Source organism: Triturus cristatus, chromosome 11 (assembly GCF_964204655.1).
Source record: "Triturus cristatus chromosome 11, aTriCri1.1, whole genome shotgun sequence".
NCBI classification, from domain to species: Eukaryota; Metazoa; Chordata; class Amphibia; order Caudata; family Salamandridae; genus Triturus; species Triturus cristatus.
Genome location: NC_140594.1, coordinates 31,644,329 through 31,669,494, shown reverse-complemented (window position 1 = coordinate 31,669,494; position 25,166 = coordinate 31,644,329). Strand labels below are relative to the sequence as shown.

Sequence of the window (25,166 nt, the reverse complement as noted above, 5' to 3'; positions counted from 1 at the left end):
GGGGATGGAGTGGGGGGACACCAGGGTCATACTGTGCAGAGCATCACCTGAGGAGGAGCCGGGCATGGAGGGGGCGCCAGGGTCATACTGTGCTGAGCATCATCAGAGGAGCCAGGCATAGAGTGGGGGATGGAGTGGAGGCAGGGGGCACCAGGGTCATACTGTGCAGATCATTATCTGAGGAGGAGCCGGGCATGGAGTGGGGGATGGAGTGGAGGCAGGGGGCACCAGGATCATACTGTGCAAAGCATCATCAGAGGAGGAGCCGGGCATGGAGTGGGGGATGGAGTGGAGGCAGGGGGCACCAGGGTCATACTGTGCAGATCATTATCTGAGGAGGAGCCGGGCATGGAGTGTGGAGGAGGGGGCGCCAGGATCATACTGTGCAGAGCATCATCGGAGGAGGAGCTGGGCATGGAGTGTGGAGGAGGGGACACCAGTGTCAAACTGTGCAGAGCATCATCGGAGGAGCAGCCGGGCATGGAGTGTGGCGGAGGTGGTGCCAGTGTCATACTTTGCAGAGCATCATCGGAGGAGGAGCTGGGCATGGAGTGTGAGGGAGGGGGTGCCAGGGTCATACTGTGCAGAGCATCATTAAGGAGGAGCCGGGCATGGAGTGGGGGATGGAGTTGAGGCAGGGGGCGCCAGGGTCATACTGTGCAAAGCATCATCGGAAGAGGAGCTTGGGATGGAGGGGGGGGTGCCAGGGTCATTCTGTGCAGAGCATCAACGGAGGAGGAGCTTGGCATGGAGTGGGGGGGAGCGCCAGGGTAATACTGTGCAGAGCATCCTCGGAGGAGGAGCTGGGGATGGAGTTGGGGTGCCAGGGTCATACTGTTCTGAGCATCATCGGAGAAGGAGATGAGGAAGGAGGGGGAGGGCAGCGCAAGGGTCATACTGTGCAAAGCTTCATTAGAGGAGGATATGGAGATAGAGTGGGGGGTGCCAGGGTCATACTGTGCAGAGCATCATCAAAGGAGGAGCTGGGCCTGGAGTGGGGAGAGTGCAGCACAAGGATCAGACTGTGCAGAGCACCATCGGAGAAGGAGCTGGCCATGAAGTGGGGGGAGGGCAGCGTGAGAGTCATACTGTCAAGAGCACCATCGGAGGAGGAGCCGGAGATGGAGTGGTGGGCGCCAGGTCATACTGTGCTGAGCACCATCAGAGATGGAGATAAGTACGAAGGGGGAGGGCAGTGCAAGGGTCATACTGTGCAGAGCACCTTCGGAGAAGGAGCCAGGCATGGAGTGGGGGGGTCATATTGAGCAGAGCACCATCGGAGGAAGAGCTGGAAATGGAGTGGGGGCATCAGGTTCATACTGTGCAGAGCAACATAAGAGGAGGAGCTGGGCCTGGAGTGGGGGGAGGGCAGTGGGAGGGTCATACTGTGCAAAGCATCATAGGAGAAGGAGATGAGGAAGGAGGGGGAGGCCGACCCGAGGGCCATACTGTGCAGAGCACCACCGTAGGAGGAGCTGGGGACAGAGTGGGGTGTGGGGTGCCAGGGTCAGACTGTGCAGAGCATCATTGGAGGAGCTGGGGATGGAAGGGGCGGCAGGGTCATACTGTGCAGAGCATCATCAGGGGAGCTGGGGATGGAAGGGGCGGCACGGTCATACTGTGCAGAGCATCATTGGAGGAGCTGGGGATGGAAGGGGCAGCAGGGTCATACTGTGCAGAGCATCATCAGGGAAGCTGGGGATGGAAGGGGCGGCAGGGTTATACTGTGCAGAGCATTATCAGGGGCGCTAGGGATGGAAGGGGCGGCAGGGTCATACTGTGCAGAGCATCATTGGAGGAGCTGTGGATGGAAGGGGCGGCAGGGTCATACTGTGCAGGGCATCATTGGAGGAGCTGGGGATGGTGGGGCGGCAGGGTCATACTGTGCAGAGCATCATCAGAGGAGCTGGGGATGGAAGGGGCGGCAGGGTTATACTGTGCAGAGCATCATTGGAGGAGCTGGGGATGGTGGGGCGGCAGGGTCATACTGTGCAGAGCATCATCAGAGGAGCTGGGGATGGAAGGGGCGGCAGGGTCATACTGTGCAGAGCATCATCAGGAGAGCTGGGGATGGATGGAGGGTCGGGAGTCCCCGGGGTTATACTGTGTACAGCATCATACAAGAAGGGCCCGGTGGCTGCTAGGGAGCCACGGGTGGAAGTACCGGGGTCCCTGGGTCCTACTATGTAGAGCATCATCAGAGCAAAGAACAGCAGGGAACGCTCCATTTATGGAGGCGCGGAGAGGCCTCTGGTCACATGATGCAGTGAGTCATAAGGGCAGTACCATCAGAGGCGGGCATGTCAAGGAGGACAGAGCCTAGTCCTAGGAGCTTGGAATGTAGGTGGTGCACCAGGGGCATGCACTCCGATGAGTATCCTTGGAGTACAGGAATCAGGACTCTAGGAGTGCTCCATCAGTCAAAAACATTTTTATTCGGATAATAAGATATCCATAGAAGAAAAACCACATTAAGAACACAGGTACAAGAGGTACTACAATTGATACCACAAAAGGTACCATAAGACTAGGTACAAGAGATACCACATGAGAAATCACTAGAGATATCACTGGAGATACCACGAGAACTACTACAAGAGGTACCACAAGGGGTACCACAAGTAATATAACAAGAGAAACCAATAGCAGTACCGCAAGAGGTACCACAAGAGGTACTAGAAGAGGTACCACAAGAGAACATCAAGAGGTACTATAAGAGATCCCACAAGAGGTATCACATGAGTAACCACCAGAGGCACCATGGAGAGCCCACAAGAGGTCCCACAACGGGTACCAAAAGAGGTAGGCAGAAAAGAGCCTTCAAGAGGTACCACAAAATGCATCACATGAGATACCACGAGAGAAACCACTAGGAGAGCTCACAAGAGGTACCACAAGGGGTACCAAAAGAGGTACCACAAGGGATACCACAAGAGGTACTTAAAGATGAACCACATTAGAAACCACAAAAGAAATCACTAGAGGCACCACAAGATGCACTGCAGGAGGTAGCACAAGGGGTACCACAAGCGATATCACAAGAGAAACTAATAGAGGTACCACAAGAGAACCTTGTATCATAAGGGGTACAACAAGCGATACCACAAGAGACATCACAAGAGATTCCATAAGAGGTAGGCACAAGAGGTACCACACAAGAAATCACTAGAGGCACCAGAAGATGCACTACAGAAGGTACCACAAGAGGTACCACAAGTGATATCACAAGCAAAACCAATAGAGGTACCACAAGAGGTACCACTAGAGGTACTACAAGAGGTAGGCACAAGAAATACCACACATGAAATCACTTGAGGCACCACAAGATGCACTACAGGAGGTACCACAAGGGGTACCACAACTGATATCTCAAGAGAAACTAATAGAGGTATCACAAGAGATACCAAAAGAGGTACTGCAAGAGGCACCACAAGAGGTACTACAAGAGGTAGGCACAAAAGAGCCATCAAGAGGTACCACAAGATGCATCACATGAGATACCATGAGAGAAACCACTAGGGGAGCTCACAGGATGTACCACAAGATAAACCACATGAGATACCACAAGAGAAATCACTTGAGGTACCATTAAAGAGTCCACAAGGGGTATCACACGAGGTAGGCACAAGAGATACCACATGAGAAATCACTAGAGGCGCCAGAAGATGCACTACAGAAGGTACCACAAGGGGTACCACAAGCAATATCACAAGTGAAACCAATAGAGGTACTGCAAGAGGTACCACAAGAGGTACCACAAGGGAATCCAAGAGGTACGACAAGAGATCCCACAAGAGGTACCACAAGAGAAACCACTAGAGGTACCATTAGTTAGCCCACAAGAGGTACCACAAGAGGTCCCACAAGATGAACCACATGATATACCACAAGAGAAACCACTTGAGGTATCATTAGAGGGTCCACAAGAAGTACCACAAGGGGTATCACATGAGGCAGGTACAAGAAATAACACACAAGAAACCATTACAGGTACCACACGAGGCACTACAAGTGATACCACAAGAGGTACTATAAGAGTAGGTGCAAGAGATACCACATGAGAAATCACTAGAGATAACACTTGAGACACCACAAAGGTACCACACGAAGTGCTACAAGAGGTTCCACAAGGGGTACCACAAGTGATATCACAAGAGAAACCAATAGAAGTACTGCAAGAGGTACCACAAGAAGTACTACAAGAAATCTCACAAGAGTTACCACAAGAGGAACCACTAGCGGTACCATAATTGAGCCAGTAAGGGGTACAACAAAAGTACCACAAGAGATAGGACTGGAGGTAGTGATGGAAGAAAGCCCTACTGAGGTGCATGCTTACAGAGCACTCGCAATAAACACACCAAAGTGTGATGGCTAACAGTGTTAGGCCAATTCTGGTCCGTACATCTGAAAAAACAGCAACACCCTACTTAAGATCACGATGGGATATATTATGTGTCATAGATGCCAATTAGATTAGATGAGGAAACCTCACCCACTACTTGTGGCATGCATCATCATCGGCGACCTCATCCTACGTAAGATGATACTACCAGGGCTGACTCAACCTCATTACGGGGGAGTTCTTGATAAAACTTACTGGACAAGATGGGATCAAGACAGACTAAAAATACCTTAGGGTAAACCCAGAGTAACACATTTAATAGAGGGTACCTTACGTACAGCTAAAAACATACAAAATTGTTGCTCGTGAACTGGTACAGTGACCTAACCATCCGTATTATCCAATATGTTTCGGCCCACATACATGCCGGTCTGGGGCATTCCTCAGGGCAGAGAAAGGGATGGATCCCTTTCTTTTACTTTTAACACTAAGAGCCTGATGTAGAGTTTGGCAGACAGTTTACTCCATTGCAAACGTGACGGATATCCTATCTGCTGTATTACAAGTGTCATAGGATATAATGGACTTGTAATTCGGCGGACAGGCTATCCATCACATTTGTGACGGAGTAACCTGGACCAACCAAACTCTAAATCAGACCCTAAAACAGTATGAAGTGCAGAGTTATCAGAATACGATTCCTACCTTGACAACCAAGGAAATCATAGTTCCCTGACTCTAGGGAGCTACCGCTCCATGAGCTGGAAGGAGGTGGGATCCTCTGTAGCCACACATTCATCGAGAGGTATGCCGGCAGGCAAACCTGATAGCCCCCGTTACTCAGCTGCTCGTGAACGCTAATGAATCGGTTGTGGGTTGTGCTGCAATGAACTGGGGTAAAGGGTCTCAGCTGTGATATGTTCTGAACTTGTTGGGTGATGATGACTGAAGCTTTTATGTTACAATTAACTCAGGACTACAACTCATCCACTTGTGATTCCTTTTCTGGAAGATTCACAACTACATATTTAGGTGACCATCCAACATACCCTACGTGTCTTTTGCAGCCCCCACATCAACAGCACTGGTGGCCGGTGCAAGGCGCTAGCTGCCACTTTCACGTTTATCTCCTCTGCCCAGGGAGATGCGAGCCTCTTCCCTCTGAATCTTGTCACCAGCATCTTCAAGCTGACACCCCCTCGGTAAGTCAGTGGGATGTGCTCACTACACTCTCTGGACCGCTTCCACACTCGATGTTGTGCCCTTCTGCATTGCTTTCCTTCGACCTCTCATGCACACTGCCCTGTTCCACTTGTGAAAGTGCCTGAAAGACATCGCAAATGCGCTTCTCGGCGCTGCAATGCAGACTTTATTGACAGTAGGCTGGCTCTTTACACTTGGAGAGCGAGAAAAGCGGCTCTCAACAGGTGTGCAACAAGCGTGCAGGCTCAGTCTTCTAGCGCCTGGAGGCGAAACGAGGCGCATCCGTTGAATGGGTGAAGCGTTGTGTTTGACAGGACGGAACTCCTCTGCCTCCTTAGGAAAACATTTTGCAAGAGATACATTTATTTAATTTTACTCACCTTCGTCAGTTTGGTATCTGGGTTTGATTCTTCCATCATAGGGCACTTATGTGCGAGTTATTGACAATACTGAAAGAGATTGGGCATGCCTTAGCAGGGGTAGAGGAATTATGAAAAGGTAAAAACTCCTTACTATGTTGCTGAGCTCCAGACACCAGACTAAAACCACCATTTTAAATCCAAAGATGTTCCCAGATTCACAGGGATGCGCTTCCATTGTGGTAACTCTGGACACATGGCCAACAACAAAGATTGTCCTGCTACTAAATCTGTCTGCAAAAAATGCGGCAAGAGGGGTCCTTTCTCAAAGCATTGCAGAAGCGTGAAAGCTTATGACAAGGTTAACAAAATTACTTAGTTTTGGACAAAGTGGTATTATAAATCAGTGATGCAGTCAACAGCCAAACTTGTTGCTGTCCCTCAGATACAGTTTCTCTGAATGGCTTAAGTATTACCAGTATAATGGACTGAGGGTGGCCCTCCGCCCTCGGCCCCCACCCACCCCCACGGACCACGCCTTGAACCTCGGCATCATACTCGACTCCTCCCTCACCATGAGCCCACATATCAACACCGTCTCCTCCACATGCTTCAACACCCTCCGCATCCTCCGCAAGACCTTCAAGTCGATCCCCCCGAAGCCAGAAAGACCGTCACCCACGGACTCATAACTAGCAAACTGGACTACGTAAATGCCCTCTATGCTGGAATCAACAAATCCCTGCTACACAAACTCCAGACCATTCAGAACACTGCATCCCACGACATGAGCACGTCACCTAACAGTAAGGCTGGCCTTACTTGGGAAAAATTGCAGACTCTGAGTAGTGGCAGGATAAACTTCATACGTAATGAAGCGTAATAGTCGTGAAAGAATATAAAATGAAGGGTATCCTGTTCAAAGAAATTGTCACAAGGACAAGGTTTCAGGGTGCCAGGTTTTGAAAAACCTTGGGGGACCGACAAAAGCCAGGGAACTGTTTGTAAACGGAATCTCGTTAAAACAAAACGGTGAAAGGGGTTTCTGACGATTAGAAAGTAAGGTTGGACTTGGTTATACATGGATAATATGGCATAACCTCTCACCGTTGGTTTTGCCAGTTCCTTTTCTTCCCTTAGACCCTGGCGCTTAATCAAAAACTGCTGTCTAATATTTCTAATTTTGAATTTGTCCAGGGGTTTAGGGTTTAAAAATAAATCAGGGCAGCCTAACCATTTTGTTAGGTCCCTTAGGTAATTTAACCAGGGGATGCAATCCGCCCTGTGTAACGCCAGACAATCAGTTATTATTATTTTTTTAAGATTTATGATAGGACTTGCCCAAATTCTCAGCCAGCGCATTAAGGGTGCCACTGCTATCTGGTCTGATATATAGCCCATCCCTATTTCTTCATGTAATATGTATGCAGGGGTAGAGTGTAGAACTGCTAAGATCTTACGTAAAAACTTGTCTTCCTCACATTGGATGTCTTTTCCATCCTTAAGTCCCCAGATGTCAGTGCCTTAGGTTACCATGGGGATACATTTTTCCTTATATATCTTCATCTGGGCCAGGATAGGTTTACATCCCAATCTCTTTGCAAAATGTAATGTTGCCCCTGTTGCTCTGATGAGGGTATTCTTTTTTTGCTTAATTTGTGGGCACCATGACACACGCTTGTCAAAAAGTACCCTCAAATAGGGGAAAGTTGGGACCTTTGTTAATTCAACCCCATTACAGGAAAATTTTGTCTTTTTTGGGACTTTCCAGAACCAATGGACATAGTATGAGATTTCTTAAAAGTTGTTGAGAAATCTAAGGAGTCCATAAAATAAAAACTATAAAAGCATCTAAAAGTGATTGAAGGCCCACTGCGGTCCTAGCTAAAATAACTGTGTCATCCGCATATAAAAGTGAAGGGATCATTATTTCGCCAAACCTAGTGATGTCTTTACAACTGGTTGCTAAAAAATCACCCAACTTATTTATATATAGTGTAAATAAAAGGGGGGCCAGGATACAACCTTGACGTACCCCTCTCTTAACATCCCAAGAGGTTGTCAAATCTCCACAACTATTATATCTAATAGCAGCTGTATTATTCTCATGAATAGCATATAAGAAATTCCCAAGCTCTGGTTCAACACCCATATCACTTAAAATTGACCACAATTTTGATCTTTTGACACAGTCAAAAGCTTGTGTCAGGTCCATATACGCCAAATGTATTATACCCTTTTTGGCTATGGTATACTTCTCTATTGTTAGATGTAGATTTTGACATTGGTCCAGGGTCCCTTTACCTAACCTAAAACCATATTGCAAGTTAGAAATGGCATTTCGGTGGTCCAGCCATGTCGTTAGACGATTTAATATGATTTTACCCATTATTTTGGCTGCGGAATCTAAAAGTGAGATCGGCCTATAACATGTAGGCTCATCTCTCGCACCCTTTTTAAAAAATGGGGTCAATAACTGCCTTCCCCCAGGATACGGGGTATCCCTGTAAGAACGCAGCATTAAAATCATTTGTCAAAATACTAGCCCACTCATCTGGGTCAGCTTTGTATAGATCGGCCCGGGACCCTGTCTGGTCCCGGGGTCTTTCCCCCAGCTGTAGATGTGATTGCTTCATGGACCTCCTCTATTCTAAAATGCAGTGGCATACTAATTTGTCCGCCTTTTCTATGCTCATTTGCTCCACTCAAGTGAGCATCACTAAAAATATTTCCAAAATACAATACCCATTTATCTGCTGGGATTAAGCAATCAGTGTTAGAATTTGGAGTTCCTGAGAGGAAAGGACTATTTACTACCAGCCAAAATTAGAACTGTTTTTCAGTACACTAGCCTATTGTAGGGCATCCCATGCCTGTTCTTTTAACTCCTTCTTCCTATTCTGAACTGTTCGCTTATGGGCCTTTCTTTTATCCCTAATTTCTATTTCGTCTCTGGGGATGGATTTTAGAGCCTGTACCAGCTCCTTATGGGTCATTGAGCATGCACTGTCAAATTACCTTTCGGCCTTCGGCCGCTTGGCCCCACCCATACCCGTGAGGTCAGATTGTATTTGTTTTGTTAATTTTCCAAAGTCTATCAGAATAGAGCTGCCCTGTGTATCTGGGTCCAAACAGGACTCAATTTCCAGGGCACAGACTGTTTACAGATTTTCCAAAATGTTTTCTGGTACTATTTTTCCCCACTTTAACCTACGAGCCTGATCTTTAGTACTGATATCTTTATTTGTCCAGCAAATAGTAGGTTCTCCAGTTTCTATAATAGAGAGTGGTATAGCGACATTAAGGGGATTATGGTCACTAAGACCTGACCAGAAAACAATTAGGTCCTCAGTAAACAAGACTAATGGAGCCGACAGTAAGATATAGTCAATGGTGCTTGTCCTTCCATTCCCCACATAAGTTGGCACTGGTGCCGAACTAGCTATTTGCTGAAGGCAACATAGATTTTGATTTGCAAGAATGCCTTTTAGCAAAATACCTGGGGGTGTGTGCTCAAAATGACTGGGTGGAGAGGGGAACTCACCCTGATCCTGGGCTATAAAACAGTTTAAGTAGCAATGATGAATATTAAAATCCCCTATAATTATAACTTCATAGTATGATTGTTCAGTCTCCTCATAATTTTCCAAAAACTCATTTAAATCATGTAGATGTTCTAGCTCATGCCCTCTAGAAAAAGAATTATAAAAATGTATCACTAACACAGTGGCACGATTTTTAAAAGACAGTGCTACAGCCAAAACATTTTGGGATTTATAGTCAACCAAAAGTGTCCTACAAGAGAGCTTCAAAGAAAACATTAAGAGTAGACCCCCACTAGTTCTACCCATATTCGACGGAATAGCGTTTTTATTAAATGAAATAAAACCATCTAAATAAAAACAATTAATTGTTTCCAAATTTTTCCCATAGCGGGTTTCCTATTTTTGATCTTGTTCACGCTGTTTTCCATGAAAGGATCCTTTCATAAGAAGCCGTGATGAGGGTTAAAGCGGGGGAAGTTCCTGGTGATGTAGTACATAGTTCAACCTGGTTCTGGATTGGTACTGTATGTACATCTTGAGGCATGGTGACCGGAGGTGTGCCCTGATATGTTTTAACCTCTAGTTTTAGTCAGTCATTTTCATCCAGGTTCTGGAGTCTGGCTAGGGGTTAGAACCGATTGCTTGTTGTTAAATTAAAGTCTATATTAGTTCTATTTAACGGCCTGCCTGGATTTCTGGCTAACTGCCATTGTCCTTGCGTACAGCATCTGTACTGACTAGGTGGATAAAAATGTTGTAGCGAGACTACTCTAATTGAGGAGTTTGAACTACTCTGATATGCACAACTTATTAGCCTCTTTGTTTTCACCGGATCCCTAAAAGTCTCCTGTACCAATCTTTTTTGTTTGACGTCCTATCCACCCTACTCTTCGGCCATAATAATGTCAGATGATATACTCAGGCCATTTACAACATTTTCATTACACCAATGAGACACTTTACGTATTAAATATTGAGCCGGTTCCCTAATTTCTTGGGAAAGAGGGGGCACCTCCAGTAAAACTGCTACTAAAGGGGCAGATGCAGGGGGTAAATCAAGTATACTTTGGTTCATGACCTTGGGAGTATCGTGAGTGGATTGGCTAAGTATAGATGGATAAGCCCTCTCCGAGTTCAGAGGTATGCTCACCTGATCAACTGCAGATCCTGATACCTCGGTTGTATTTGACTGACTAGGGCCGCTAAGTATTCCCTCGGTCCCTGGAGCATTTACATTCAAACATAGACCAGATGGAGCAGGCTGGATTAGGTTCAGGTTCTGTGATTGGCTTGCCGCCCCTTCCTCCGTTAGTTTTAACCTAGCACATTTATTACAAATGACAATTTGATCATAAACTAGTTTCTCAATTTTCTAAATTTTTAACATTATTGGAGCTAAAAGAGCCTTTGTCATTGACTCCAGTTTTACAAATAGATTATCCAGTGACTGTTCTAAATTTGGACCCGATTGTAAAGATGATTGAGTCCGTGTCTGAATCCCTGGGGATTTCCTCGAAGACTTATTACAAACAGTTCATTTTCTCTTGGGCGGAGGTAGGTCTGAGGCCACTTCATTCCCCTCTATTATTTTGTCAGCTAGAATATATGATAACATTACCGATTCGTCCGAGGGGGAATGTTTGACATTGTGATACAGAGGCCATTGCGTTCAAAGAGCTTTGTGAAAGGCCCACAGCTTCTGCCAATTTCCCTTGCTCTCCCTCCTCTCTATCAGTGTAGTTCTGGGAACATTTTCTGACCTCTAATAAAAGCCTTCTTTCAGAGAGGGCTACCTCCTGTGTAATTGCATGTGCTGCTTTGGTCAAAAAGGAGTCAATTTTCCCTACCTTACAGATTACTGAGGCCCCCCTTGCGAAGCGGTTGTTTTCCTTTTACCCATTTACATAACACTAGATCTGAAGACCGAATGTCCTGTGTTGTATCTCAAAAAAGCTATGTTACTCAGGGCTAATGAAATAGCTAAAAAGTACCTTAAATTGATGACTGGTGAATGGTTTTCATCCAAAGCCCAAGGTACGGTTTGCCGGGTCCAGGAACAAACAACCAAGGGATCAGGCCCAGCCCGGTCTCCACCGGTCGCTGACGGGCGCAGGCGGGCCCGTGCGCGTCCCGCGCTGCGGGAGCCTGCCGCACCTTTTATCGTGCCTCCTGGCGCGGGATGTGATCCTCGTTGGTGGTGCAGGCACAGGGGTCTCTGGGGCCGGTAGTTCACCTCTACGGCCGTTCCCCTCACAGCGTTAGGACAGAGGCGCCTGATGCTACCTTTGCTAGCCGTTTCCCTCACGGCGTCTGAGACACGGGCTTCACGCGCTGCGGGAGCCCGCCGCACCTTTTATCGCGCCTCCTGCCGCGGGATGTGATCCTCGTTGGTGGTGAAGGCGCAGGGGTCTCTGGGGCCGTTAGTTCACCTCTACGGCCGTTCCCCTCACAGCGTTAGGACAGAGGTGCCTGATGCTACCTTTGCTGTCCGTTTCCCTCACGGCGTCTGAGACACGGGCTTCCCAGTCAACATCAGACCCTCCACTACTCTGCACACCTTCAGTAAGAGCCTCAAGATCTAGCTCTTTGGCTGAACTGGAGCTGCACCCCTTCCCCGCCCACCTCCCCAGCGCCTTGAGTCCCTCATGGGTGAGTAGCGTGCTTTAAAACCCCTGATTGATTGATTAAGGGTCTGTCTTAATCTAATTTCCAACCATACTTATGAAGGAAAATTTAAAGCAGGAGTGAGCGTATTGGTTCCTAATGTCAGACCCTACAGATATGATGGCAAACCTACTGAATTACAAGGATACTAGCATGTCCCCTTAGAATATTGAGGTAATAAACCTGAAGGGAAGGTATACATCCCTGTGGTGGGTGACATTGTTTTAAACTGGCCACATTAAAACACAAGCTAACATTTCACCGGGCCCTAATGCTTCCTCTAGGTGATTGTTTCTCACATAAATAAATAGTGTAAGAAGTTGCAAAAAAAGTTTATTCACAGGTACCCTGAATAATATTGGATGTGTGCAAGTTTATGTATAATGTATTCATTTAAAAAAAGGTGCTCAACTTATTACATATAATTAAGAGGGAATGGAACTAGACTGTTTGTATCGGTAAAGTATTACTGAATCTGTAGAAGCCAAAGAGCGACTATCCCCTATGATTAAAGCTCAAAAAAAGATCTAGCGAATTTAGACTTTGAGCAGACCTGTGACAGTTAAACAAAGGGATTCTGGGGTTGCAGGTTCCCCTTTCAGTAGTATGTTTTGCTTCAATGGCATGCCATTTGCTTTCTACTCTGCAAGGTCTGTTTTTTAAAGACTTATAAGTGATTACTTTGGAAAGTTTCGTGAGTCAAGTTCTTTCAGGGTGAAATCTTAATCTTTAATGCCACATTGGGGAACACAGTGGTAAAAAGTCTTGGAGGTACTTTGTAGTATAAACTTTAGAAGCTAAGAAATGTTAGTGTGGTAGTTCTGTGTTGAATTATTTTGGGCACTTAGTCTCAGCTGATGGCACTCATCTCTGAAAACAATTGAGTGAAACGATTCAGAAATTTGCCTAGTCTCAAGACAAAGGAAGATGTTCGAACTTTCGAAGGTATGGTAGAATTTTAGTTGCGATTTATTCCCAATTTTGTCAGTAGGACTTGTAATATGCGTGATAACAAAAAAGATTGAACTTATCTGCAGGGATCATTGTAAGCAAGAGATTTTGGATAGTTAAGCTCAACTTGTGTGCAACATCTGCAGAGCTTTGTGCTGAGATTGCTGTGGTTCTTGGTCACAGATGCCAGCAAAGTAGCTTTAGATGCGGTTCTTAAACGAGTACAAGAAAATGGCATGGTCACTGTGGATTTTGAGTATTGAGCTCTGAGAGGAGCCAAACACAATTATTTCACTATTCAAAAGCAAACTTTAGTAGTTTTCTGGGCATTAGGAAATGTAAGAATTACTGTGGGAGTGTGTTTTATGCTCTTCTCAGATCATATGCATTTTCAAGCGATTTTCAATGAGAAAGGTCAGGATGGAGTCTCTTCAAGGACTTTCAGGTTGATTGTCGTATTACTAAACTATCATTGTCACGTAAATTACATTCCAGGGGAGGCAAACAAAGTTGCAGACTGTCTCTCAAGGTTGGTAGATAGCTATTTTCCCATGGAGAAAAACACAGGTGAGATGTGGACGGATGATTATGTCAGAGTTTGCCTGGTCGCAGAAGGATGGATATCTTGGGAAGAATGGTTGGCTGGATCAGGTCATAAGTCTGTTTCAGTTTACTTCATGTTGAGGGTAGTTGGGGTCTGTCTGATAATAGGGTGAGGAGTTTTGAGAAGGTGAATAAAGAACTGTTGGTCCTTAATGGAATTTTGTTGAGAGGTTTGAGATTGGTTCCTCATTATAGTCTCACGAAGCACTTGATTGACATGACGTATGAGAGACATCAAGGTCTGAGTAAACCAAAAGAAAGATTCAGAAAATGTTATTGGTTGCCAGGAATGAATCTGATGGTGTTAAAGACTGTGCATGAATGTGTAGATTGTTGGAACAGTGGTAAATCCAGGAATTGAGGACACCAGTCTAAATTTGTATTGAAACTCCAGTTTGTTCATGGAAAGAGATTACTTTTTATATCCTGGGTCTGCTCACTTTTGATTCAGTGCTCAGGTAAGTGTTGGTGTTAATGGATTTGATTACCAGATTGTTCCACAACCGGTACAGCCCTCCCTTGCTTCGAGCACACTTTGTTCTTGTCTTTCTTCTGTGTTGTTTCGTGGCCTCAGTTTTACTTTGAGTAGTGTTAACTCTGGAATCATTCGGCCCTGTCTTCACTCCCTGATACGTATGTGTACATTTTTTTAATTGATTGATGTAAAACATTTAAAGGTAGCTTTATGCAGTCCAACATCAAATGGTTTGGTGGAACGAGCTAATATATTCATTAAAGAAGGTATCCAGACAGCTGTTGCTTTCAAATAGGATGTTAAAATGTTTCTGAAAACGAAATATGGAGCTATCGTATTTTCCCACACTACTACAGGTGTTTCCCCTTTTAGGTTGTTAGAGAAAGAAAACCTAGTACATACTTTTTACCTGAATGGTTAAAGAAGAAAAATGGCGTGCACCTGAGTGACAGTAAGGATTTGAGAAAGGATATTTGTTGGAACATTTTTACCAAGCAGGTTATGACTAAAAAATAGTTTGATGAAAAGAACAACTGTAAGAATGATTACATTAAGGTTGGAGATTGGGTTATGATTAGAACATCTTATTGTATAGTGAAATGTGTGTCCAAGTTTTATTCACCGGTAGTGGTACAGAAGGTTAGGAAGGCTCTGGCAAATGGTAGTGGAGTAGGAAAAATCTTGTTCGTTTGACAGAAAACCAAGCCATAATCATTATAGATAAAAAATGAGTGCACCTGATGGATGTGATTAGTCAACGTGGTTGGAAGGCTCTGCCAATAATGTTACTGGTCAGCCAATTGATAATGACAATTTGCATATGTGGATTCCTCGGCAAACCGTTTTGTTGTCTGAAGAAACACATACATATGACACTAATTCTTCTTGTTGGTGTGGGATAATCTGCAACTTTCTTCAAGCTCTTTATCTTGTGTGAATGTTGCAGGTGAATCTTCAGCAATTTCAACATTTGATGACATATCTATCAATGTATGGTTAGATGTCAATATTGATAGAAATGTTAATGCTAGATTTTCCGAGTTGCCTAAGAAATTTTGCGATTAATATTTGTACAAATGAAATTTTAAAAAACAATTGATAAAGGGGGAGACTAATTTCTTAAAGTATATATGTGGTATATTTCAATAAAATATAGTCAGCGACTGAACTGCAGCCAACTGCCCTGAAGTCTCCTGTTACTTCAGTTGACAGAATATTCAGCCCAACCGTTCCCCAGTTGAGAACATTGAAGACTGTGAACCAATGAAATACAGTGCAAGATAACTACAACCTTAGTCTACTTACAAACCCCAATAGTAATCCCCAACCTACCAGTAACCATACACAACGATAGCATAATATCACAGGAAAGCGCAGGAACGAAAGAATGAAAGCGGCTGTTGTTTGTGGTGCTCCTGTTTACATGCATTGTTGCACCAAAAACTGACTCAATTATGCATTTTGCACTAAACTATAGCTCAGCGTGATGGATTTGCATTTTGCATAATTATGCACAATTTTGCTTAATTTAGATGTAATTTTGCATAACTTTGAATTATAGAGGGTGCTGCTCAAAGAAGGTTTTGTAAAGGTCTCTTTGTCCCAATTCTATTATCAAAGCAATAGATATAAAAGCCCTTTCTGCCCTCTCACTCTAGGATATAAAATATGACATTCAAAGATGGTGTTTCATCAAACACGGAGGACATCACATAAACTGGTGTAGTGTCTCATTTTCACTTCAGTCACACAGCCTCACTGCCAGGCTCAAACTCATCTCCAGCAGCCCACTTGGGAAGTAGCCCTTACCTGCAGGGGTACCACCTGCATGAGGATAGCAAAGTTGGTGAGGTGATTGCAACGGCAGATGGAGTAGTTGAGGTTTCCTTCGGTGCGGTTACAGCCTTCATTGGACCAGACGGGAGGCGTGGAGCTAGGGGCGGAAAACAATGGTGGAACCGTCAATGATCCACTTTTTAGACATTGTAACTTTCATGGCAAAATGAAACGAAACTTAGGAGTATACAGAGAATTAAGTTATTTTCAGCAAGGACCTCTCCAGGCACTGGCCAAAGTGTCAACTACCTTAACAAGCACCCCCTCCTTTCCCCTAAATACATATTTATTCATGGATTACCCAAAAACCTACAAACTGATAACAACATTATTAAACTTACTTAAGTCCAACTATAATAGGATGTTTCAGAAATTCTAAAATCCTCCTACATCCTTAAGTAACACCAGGCCCACTGGAATTGTGGAAATTTGCAGCAACAGCATTTCCTGTGTAATTATTGGTTTCCCGCATTTGCCACAAAATTCATAATCATTTGTATAATTAGGCTAACCTGTTTTAGGTTTAAACCTAAGATAACTGATAAAACCACATGAAAGAAAAACAGCCATCATCAGTGTAAATATATAAACACTGATAGTCACCTTCATAATCACAAACTAAAATGCCATTCAAACAAAGGACAGTGAGAGAGAATGAGACATTTGTATTTCTTCTTGAAGGGGCCACAACAACGTAACTTTGTTATACAAGGCAGCAGCAAGAAAGACTGGTCTAAGGTTATTCTGCTTGAGTATTTTGTTTAAGGGTGTCACTAAAATATGACTTATTTTTCTTTTTATTGTTTCCAGTTTTGTGTGCTCACGTTAAAGGCTCATGTTTTAGGCCTGCTCTAATTATTTTATACCCTGTAGAGAATCTGGGAATAAATTAATTAATATCTGGTCTTTTGGTAGTGATTAATTTTTTCACTGATTGGTGAAATGGCTGCCTCATTAAAATCCTGGCCAATATGTAATATCAGATTTACCCACAGACAAAGAATGTGTAAACCCTTTGATACATCAGCCCGCTTTTTTAACAACTCTGTATTGACAGCAGGTCAACTGCAAAACACTCCAGACTTTAAACGTTCAACGTAAGATGTAGTAGCATATACTGTAAAAAGTGTGCCATCCCCATGCACTTAGGATGGAGTGAAAACATGACAACACTTTCCACATCCCAACACAGTTCATAGCTGCAGGCTGTCCCGTTGTTGTGTGTGATAAAATCAGCTACTCCTGGCTTTTTATTCAACTGCGCTTTACTGCAGGTGTTTCTGAGCTCAACGTTACAATATTAACAGCAAATTGTCAAGTCCCAGAATACAATGTGATGTCTGGTAAAAGGTCAGGGCTCCCTAAAGTGAGACATTTGCTGTAGGGAACTTGGCAGCTATCACTGCTTGCACGAAAGCAGCACCATCATAGTGTGGTCAAGTAAAGAGTCAAAATAAAAGCAGGCGTGATCTCATTTAAATCATTAAGCTCGAATGCATGGCTATAAATCAATCTGGAATAATTCAAAACTAGGTTTTAAAAGGTACTACCCTGTTGGCTGTTTGGCACCCACACAGTGTCATAATATTCAGTAAGGAGTAGGTGAATGATCACCAACCATGTCTAGGAATTTAAACCAGTTAAAAATAGCACTCTTACTTTTTTTTATCCATTAATAGCCCTGCAAACCAGACAAAGTTCTGACTGGGTGAGTGTAAGAGGTAAGATGTGAGAGAGGTTAATGCAGTGTGAGAGTGCAATACACAGACTTTCTATGCTTAAAACAGTCTAACATAAGTCCATTGGACATGCTGGCAGTTGGAAGATACTCAGTACCCTTCAATGAGTTTCTTTTAAATTAAATATGGCTTTATAACAATCCCTACAAAAAACACGTTTTGTAAACAGTTAAAAAACATAGTTTTTGTATATTTAGGGAGTTAGGCAGACGAATATACACCGATAAGCACTGATTCCAACAGGTTTGGAAAACATGGCGTGAACACCACTGAAATCCAGAAAAAATAAACACTGAGAACAGGGCAGCCTATTTGAACTATTTTAGCTTCAGATTCTGAAGGTTTACTTCTATTATGAGTTAATCCCCATGGAGTGAGGGACACCCGTGCAGCTCCAAATTTAGCAGGCGTAAAACTGTACAGAATTACCAGCTCCATGAACTTTAGTGGGTGCATTCACCACCTGTGTAAAGCAAGTAGTGAATAGGAGCACAAGCTTCTGTGCTTGTGAGGCAGGAGGAGGGGTTGAGATATCAGGAATTCCTGGCTGCTAAATTTGTGTTGGTGTTTCCACACCTGCAGAAATAAGGTTCAGGGACACCAGTCAGGTGTAATCAAGCAGAGAAGTGTCCCATCTGGGGATACCACTGTAGCTGAATCGTAATGAGGCACTTGTTTATTGGGGTATGGGTTCCTCTAGTGATTTCTAATGGAACCGCTCCATAGGATAAGACCCCAGACCCAGTCCTGTATTGGTTCCTTCAGTGAGCTCAAATGCAACCACACTGTAGTACAAGACCCTAGATCTAATCCTGTACAGGTTCCTCCTGTGATTTCTAAAGTACCCAAAATGTAAGATAAGACCCCAGATCCATTCCCGTATGGGTTCCACCAGTGATCTCTAATGAACTGCACTGTATGGTACACCCCAGATCCAATCCTGTACGGATCCCTCCAGAGATCTCTAATGGAACCGCACGGTAGGATAACACCCCGGTTCCAGTCCTTATTGATTCCTTCAGTGATGTCTAGTGGAACTACACTGTAGGATAAGACCCCAGATCCAATCCCATATGGGTCCCTCTAGTGATCTCTAATGGAACCGCACTATAGGATAAGATCCCAGATCCAGTCCCATAATTGCATAATCTGCTTGTATGCACTGCACCAGGTCCTGCTCAAGAACCAACCAAAACCAGAGTGGCTAAAATAGAAGCTAAACAAGTTAATAGGTAAGTCTCTATACCAGGGATGTCCAAAAAAGGACCAGGAGAGCCAGGTCATTCAGAGGCTTTTTGAATATTCACATAAGTAAATTGCACCCATTGAACCTAAATGGAAGTCTTTATACAGCCCTTTATCTTACAAATCAAGCATTTGTCTTGGCCCCAGCCCTACATCAGTCAACCCTGCTGGAAGCCATGCCAATTCAAATCCTTGGCATGTGTTCTAAAAGACAACCTGCTTGTGAACTGCTTCATGTCCTCTGTATTCCCCCAGACTCTAATCCTGCCCCTCACAACGGATGTATGTCGTTACAACGCACACTTTTACAACGCATGCACTTACAACGCATTTTTTACAACGCACAATCCATTACAACGCATGACATTACAACGCAGGACACTACAACGCATTTTTAAAAACTACCTTTACAACGCATTTCCATTACAACGCATACTACCTTTACAACGCATACCATTACAACGCATAATATTAAATTGCATTTAAGGTAAGTATTAGATAGTATAGGGGTAAAAATTACTATTCTAACTCCAGGGGGTGCAACAGTAGGGTAAGTGTTGGATAGTATAGGGTTAAAAATTACTATTCTAACTCCAGGGGGTGCAACAGTAGGGTAAATGTTGGATAGTATAGGGGTAAAAATTACTATTCTAACTCCAGGGGGTGCAACAGTAGGGAAAGTGTTGGATAGTATAGGGGTAAAAATTACTATTCTAACTCCAGGGGGTGCAACAGTAGGGTAAGTGTTGGATAGTATAGGGGTAAAAATTACTATTCTAACTCCAGGGGGTGCAACAGTAGGGTAAGTGTTGGATAGTATAGGGGTAAAAATTACTATTCTAACTCCAGGGGGTGCAACAGTAGGGTAAGTGTTGGATAGTATAGGGGTAAAAATTACTATTCTAACTCCAGGGGGTGCAACAGTAGGGTAAGTGTTGGATAGTATAGGGTTAAAAATTACTATTCTAACTCCAGGGGGTGCAACAGTAGGGTAAATGTTGGATAGTATAGGGGTAAAAATTACTATTCTAACTCCAGGGGGTGCAACAGTAGGGAAAGTGTTGGATAGTATAGGGGTAAAAATTACTATTCTAACTCCAGGGGGTGCAACAGTAGGGTAAGTGTTGGATAGTATAGGGGTAAAAATTACTATTCTAACTCCAGGGGGTGCAACAGTAGGGTAAGTGTTGGATAGTATAGGGGTAAAAATTACTGTATTATGCGTTGTAATGGTATGCGTTGTAATGGTAGTATGCGTTGTAATGGAATGCGTTGTAAAGGTAGTTTTTAAAAATGCGTTGTAGTGTCCTGCGTTGTAATGCCATGCGTTGTAATGGATTTTGCGTTGTAAAAAATGCGTTGTAAGTGTAGTGCGTTGTAAAAGTTGCGTTGTAAAGGTTGTTCCCCCCTCACAACATATTACAAAGCTGATGGTGTTGTTTGCCTGTGTACATTGTTTATTTACTACAGTGCACAGTCTCTGTTCCCAAACTACAGTATTTACCACAATATACAACTTTCTATTCCCACCGTACAGTACAGGAATAGATAAACAGTTCATGGTTGGTGTCTTTAGAATTGCAAAAAAATCCTCTTTTATGGTAAAGTCAGATTTCAAATTACAATTTTGAAAATGCCAATTTTAGAAAGTTTACATTTTGTTGCCTTAGCTTTTTAGTGCCTGCAGCGTGTTTCTGGGTTCAATGACTAGGTGTAGTTGTCAGTTGGTATTTGTGTATTCCTCCCAAACACATACACAATATAAAGCTTAAGTGTGCCTGGATGGGCCATCACTGGCAGGATGAGGGACAGAGCTCTGCCCAGCCCCACTAACACCTGAATATGCTATGTCCTGCCTTCACACAAAGGGCTGCATGCCCCCTGTTGTTGGTCTTGAGCCAGGGCAGGCGAGGCAGGAAACCTGTGCACTCCAAAGGGAATCCTCTAGGAGCTTCTCACACTTCAAAGAAGACACAAGGTATAAATATAGAACCTCATACACCAACTTTTCAGTACACTTTTGGACCTCTGGGTACTCTGCCAGGAAGAAGGACTGCTGTGCTGCTGAAAGGACTGCCACACTGCTGGACTGTAGCCCTTTAGTACTGCTGCCCTACTGTGCTGACCTGCTGCCCTCTTTCCTAGGTGAGACATACTGGACCTACAACCTGTATGCAGGATCACCAGACTGACTCCAAGGGTTAGTCTCTTGTAACCAGCACCTACAACTGTGACTCCTACCCTGCCATGTGGTGCCTCCTCAGTCCTGGACCCTTGGAAGGTGCTCGGCCATCCCATCTGTGGACCCTGTGGAACTGAGGTATCTCCTCTGCTGCATGGCGCAAATCCGAGTAGAACCTACGAATCACCACTCCTGCATGGATTTTCTCCCTGCTAGGACTTTGCACCCCCCGCGCAACCTGTAGCCTAATCAGAACTGCTGCTGCAGGATACTTCCAGACTCAGGCCCTCGCATCACAAGCCCCTTGTCGACAGCCTCCTTGACAAAGATGCGAGACTCCGCATCGCAAGCCCACAGCTTCTTTGGAACCAGCCGATGCACGATGAATCTTGACGCAGAACTTCGCATCACAAGCCCCCTGGTCGACAGCCTCCTTTATGAAGATGCAGGACCTTACATTACAAGCCCACAGCTTCTTTGGAACCAGCCGATGCACGATGAATCTTGAAGCAGAACTTCGCATCACAAGCCCCCTGGTCGACAGCCTCCTTTATGAAGATGCAGGACCTCACATTACAAGCCCTGCAGCTTCTTCAGACTGATAATGTGCATCTCCAAACAGGACCTCGCATTTCCTTGGCTGTGTGACGCATCCTTGACTTGGGACCACGCAACTTTCCGCAACCAGTATTTAAGGTACTCTTGTTCAGCGGAATTAACTGGGTCCCTGTAGCTGGCCTGCACTCCATTGCGGTCAGTCTGAGATTGTGACTTTGTCGCAGTCTGGCACGACCAGATAACCACAGTTGGCACTTTGTGCTTTTTGGGGCTATATTCACTGAAATCTGTAAAACTGCATTTCTCTGGTTCTACTGATTAGAATTTTGTCATTTTGGTCTTGTTTTATTTCTTTCTTTTGTTTACACTTTATTACTGTTTAAAGTGTTGCTTAAATATTTACACGGTGCCTCTAATTTGAGCCTGATTGCTCTGTGCAAAGCTACCAGAGGGTTGATTGAGCACAGGTTAATTTGGGGTTTGCTTTTGACTTTACAATGACAAGGACTGTGGTTGCTGCTTGATTAAGGTTTCACCCCCCACCTCAAACAGGAACCAATTTCTTACAGAGGCCCACTGTTTCTCTAGATATCTTGTATGCCTGGTATTCTATAAGTCACACACACTTGAAGTCTAGAAATATAACGCACCTAAAGTTTATGTCACGCTCACTGAAGTCTATGTATGTCACACACAGTTTAAGTCCAAAAAGGTGCAGTACAACACGTAGCCCACCATTTTCCTATCCATCTCACGCACCTGAAGTCTCTACATGTCACACACACCTAAAGTCCAGAAATGTAAACACACAAAGCCCACCACTTCTCTGTACATCTCGCGCACCTGCGGTGTCTATATGTCACATGCACCTGAAGTCCAGACAGGAACAATACAGAAAGCTGCAGGTTTACCTCTTCTCTGTACATCTCACGCACCTGTAGACCAGGAAGGAACAGTACAGAAAGCTGTAGGGGCCACCGCTTCTCTGCACATCTCACGCACCTGAGGTGTCTATATGTCACACGCACCTGAAGTCCAGAAAGGAACAGTACAGAAAGCTGTAGGGACCAACACTTCTCGGTACATCTCAAACACTTGAAGTGCCTAAACGTCACACACAACTGAAGTCTCTATATGTCTGTCACACACCTGAAGTGTCTGTCTGTCACTCACACCTGAAGTATCTGTATGTCACACATAACTGAAGTCTCTTTACGTCACACCTGCCTAAAGTCTGTATATGTTACATATACCTGAAGTCTTCAGATGCCAAACACTCCTGAAATATCTATATGCAACACTTACCCGAAGTCTATATGCCACACACGCCTGAAGTCTCTATGTTACACGCATCTGTAGTCTTCAGTTGTCACACACAGCTGTTGTCTCTATATGTCACATACAGTTGAAGCCTCTATATGTCACACACACCTGAAGTCTCCATATGTTACACACACCTCAAGTCTCTATATGTTACACACACCTCAAGTCTTCAGATGTCACACACACACACCTGCTGTCTCTATATGTCACACACCTCAAGTAATGATATGTCACACGCCTAGAGTCCAACAAGCATTGGCATAGCCAACAGGTCTCGCTTTTGGGACCTTATAAGTATTTAGTTATGCAGCACAATATCCTTGGTGCAACAACATCAACTGTTGCATGGCTAAGCACTTATAAGGTCCCAAAGGTGAGACCTGTTGGCTATGCCAATGCTTGTTTTTAGTGTGCCGTAGCAGGGCGGTGGCTGCTGCTTGGCAGGTCCGAAGATCCCTGGCGCCCTCTTTCATTGGGAGTGAGAGGGAAAGAATGGGGGAGGGGTGTCCACCTGTGTGCGTGTGTGTGGTGTACACAGTCCAGAAAGCTGCAGCCGTGTGGTAGGCTGCACCAACTAAGGTCCAGAGATGGGGGCTGGGAGAGGGCGAAACCTTGCTGACACGGCTGGGGCCACATAAAACAGCTGGGGGGGGGTCGTTGGCTTCAAGGGTATGCTGCGTGTCCAGGCCTGCGCCAGTGCGCAATGACTCAGACAGACACCAAGGATCGTTGCTTGTGCAGAACAATCGTTTGTGCTGCTCCGCTCCTTTTATTAAACACCTGCGGTCATGTGACTTTGAGTCAAACCAAAACTTAATAACAGCCTGGGGGTGTTGAGGTGAGCACCCCCAGATCGATATTACAACCCGAACTAGACTGTGATGTGATTGAGTGAGCCTGCGTTAAGCCGATAGGGAGAAGCCCTGCAAGCATAATGGGCAAAAGTTAGCTATGTCAATAAAAATAAGAAAATACACATTAACAGATGAAATATGATACATAAAGATAATGGGGCTTATCAGCTGCTGTGAGCAGCAAAGAAAGAGGAAGAGACTGCGACAGAAGCATTTTATATGTTACTGGTGTTGTGTGTAGACATTTTGCATCACCTGTTTTGCTGTTTGTTACACATTCCTACTTGCTGTTCGTGTTTTTATTGGCTGGTGAGCAAACAGAAAAGAAAATCCAGCGTAATCAGAGCCTCAGGTTCTGAAAAGATATTGGGCAATAATAGCTGCAAAACTAGTGATTCTAAGCATGGAGCCAGAAATGAGCACGTTCACTGTGCTAAATTGTTACTCTAGTCGTTTCTTACAGCGAGGATTTTGTCACTCACAAAGAACTGCCTAAAATAACGCAGGCTGTGGACAGAGCTACCGACTTTGGAGGTGGGGAAACTAGGTTCGAGCCTCGGCGTCGACTCAACGACAGAATCCTGGGATTCTGGGCAAATAACGTAATCTCCTCGTGCCTAGTACAAAATGAATGTTTCCTTGCGTAACCTAATTGGTGCTCATGTAAAGCGATCCAATACGGGTCGAGATCGCGCTATATGAAACTACAAATAAAATAAAATAAATTGAGAGCTCAGCTGGTAGAACTATCAAAGAAGCTTTATTAAGAACTTGGGGTGAGGGCGTGCCTTAAACGAGGAAAGAGGTGGGCGTTAAGAAACAATGAAATTAGCGTCCATGTTATATCTTTCAAAGGTACCCCCGGGGCAAAACAGCAGTGTCCCTATGAAGATAATTTGTATAGCTATGAAGTTCATTTGTGTAGTGCCCCAGGGGTGCCAATTGGAACGCCATTAGTCCATGTTTTAGACGCAAACTCAGTGGTGGGTTTGAGAAGTGAAGGGGGCGGGGTTGTGAGCATGGAAGTGGTTGCCGGCAAGTTAACTTACTCTGTCTGTACCTGTGGACTTCTTAGAAAAGGCGTGAGTGGATAAAATTGAGAAACTAGATCCCGCTGTATGCTTGTGCTGGAATACCTGCTATCTCGCTCTCCTGTTGGCCAAGGCACAAAAAAGAGGTAGGATGCACAAAGAGATTGAAGAAATTGTCTTAGTATGGTAAAACCAAACCTATTGCCTTTGCCAGTTCAAGTATCCAAGTGGACACAGCAGAGTATATCACATG

The 25,166-nt window shown here is 44.5% G+C and overlaps 1 protein-coding gene across 2 annotated transcripts in view; it reads right to left on the bottom strand.

Moving 5' to 3' along the window:
• ADGRD1 (adhesion G protein-coupled receptor D1) overlaps positions 1-25,166 on the bottom strand; it is a 1,181,274-nt gene that overhangs the window by 426,865 nt on the left and 729,243 nt on the right. For both annotated transcript variants that reach the window (XM_085636451.1, XM_085636453.1), the window contains one exon: positions 15,955-16,078. In XM_085636451.1, the coding sequence (XP_085492577.1) occupies positions 15,955-16,078 (124 nt within the window). The remainder of the gene's footprint in view (positions 1-15,954; positions 16,079-25,166) is intronic.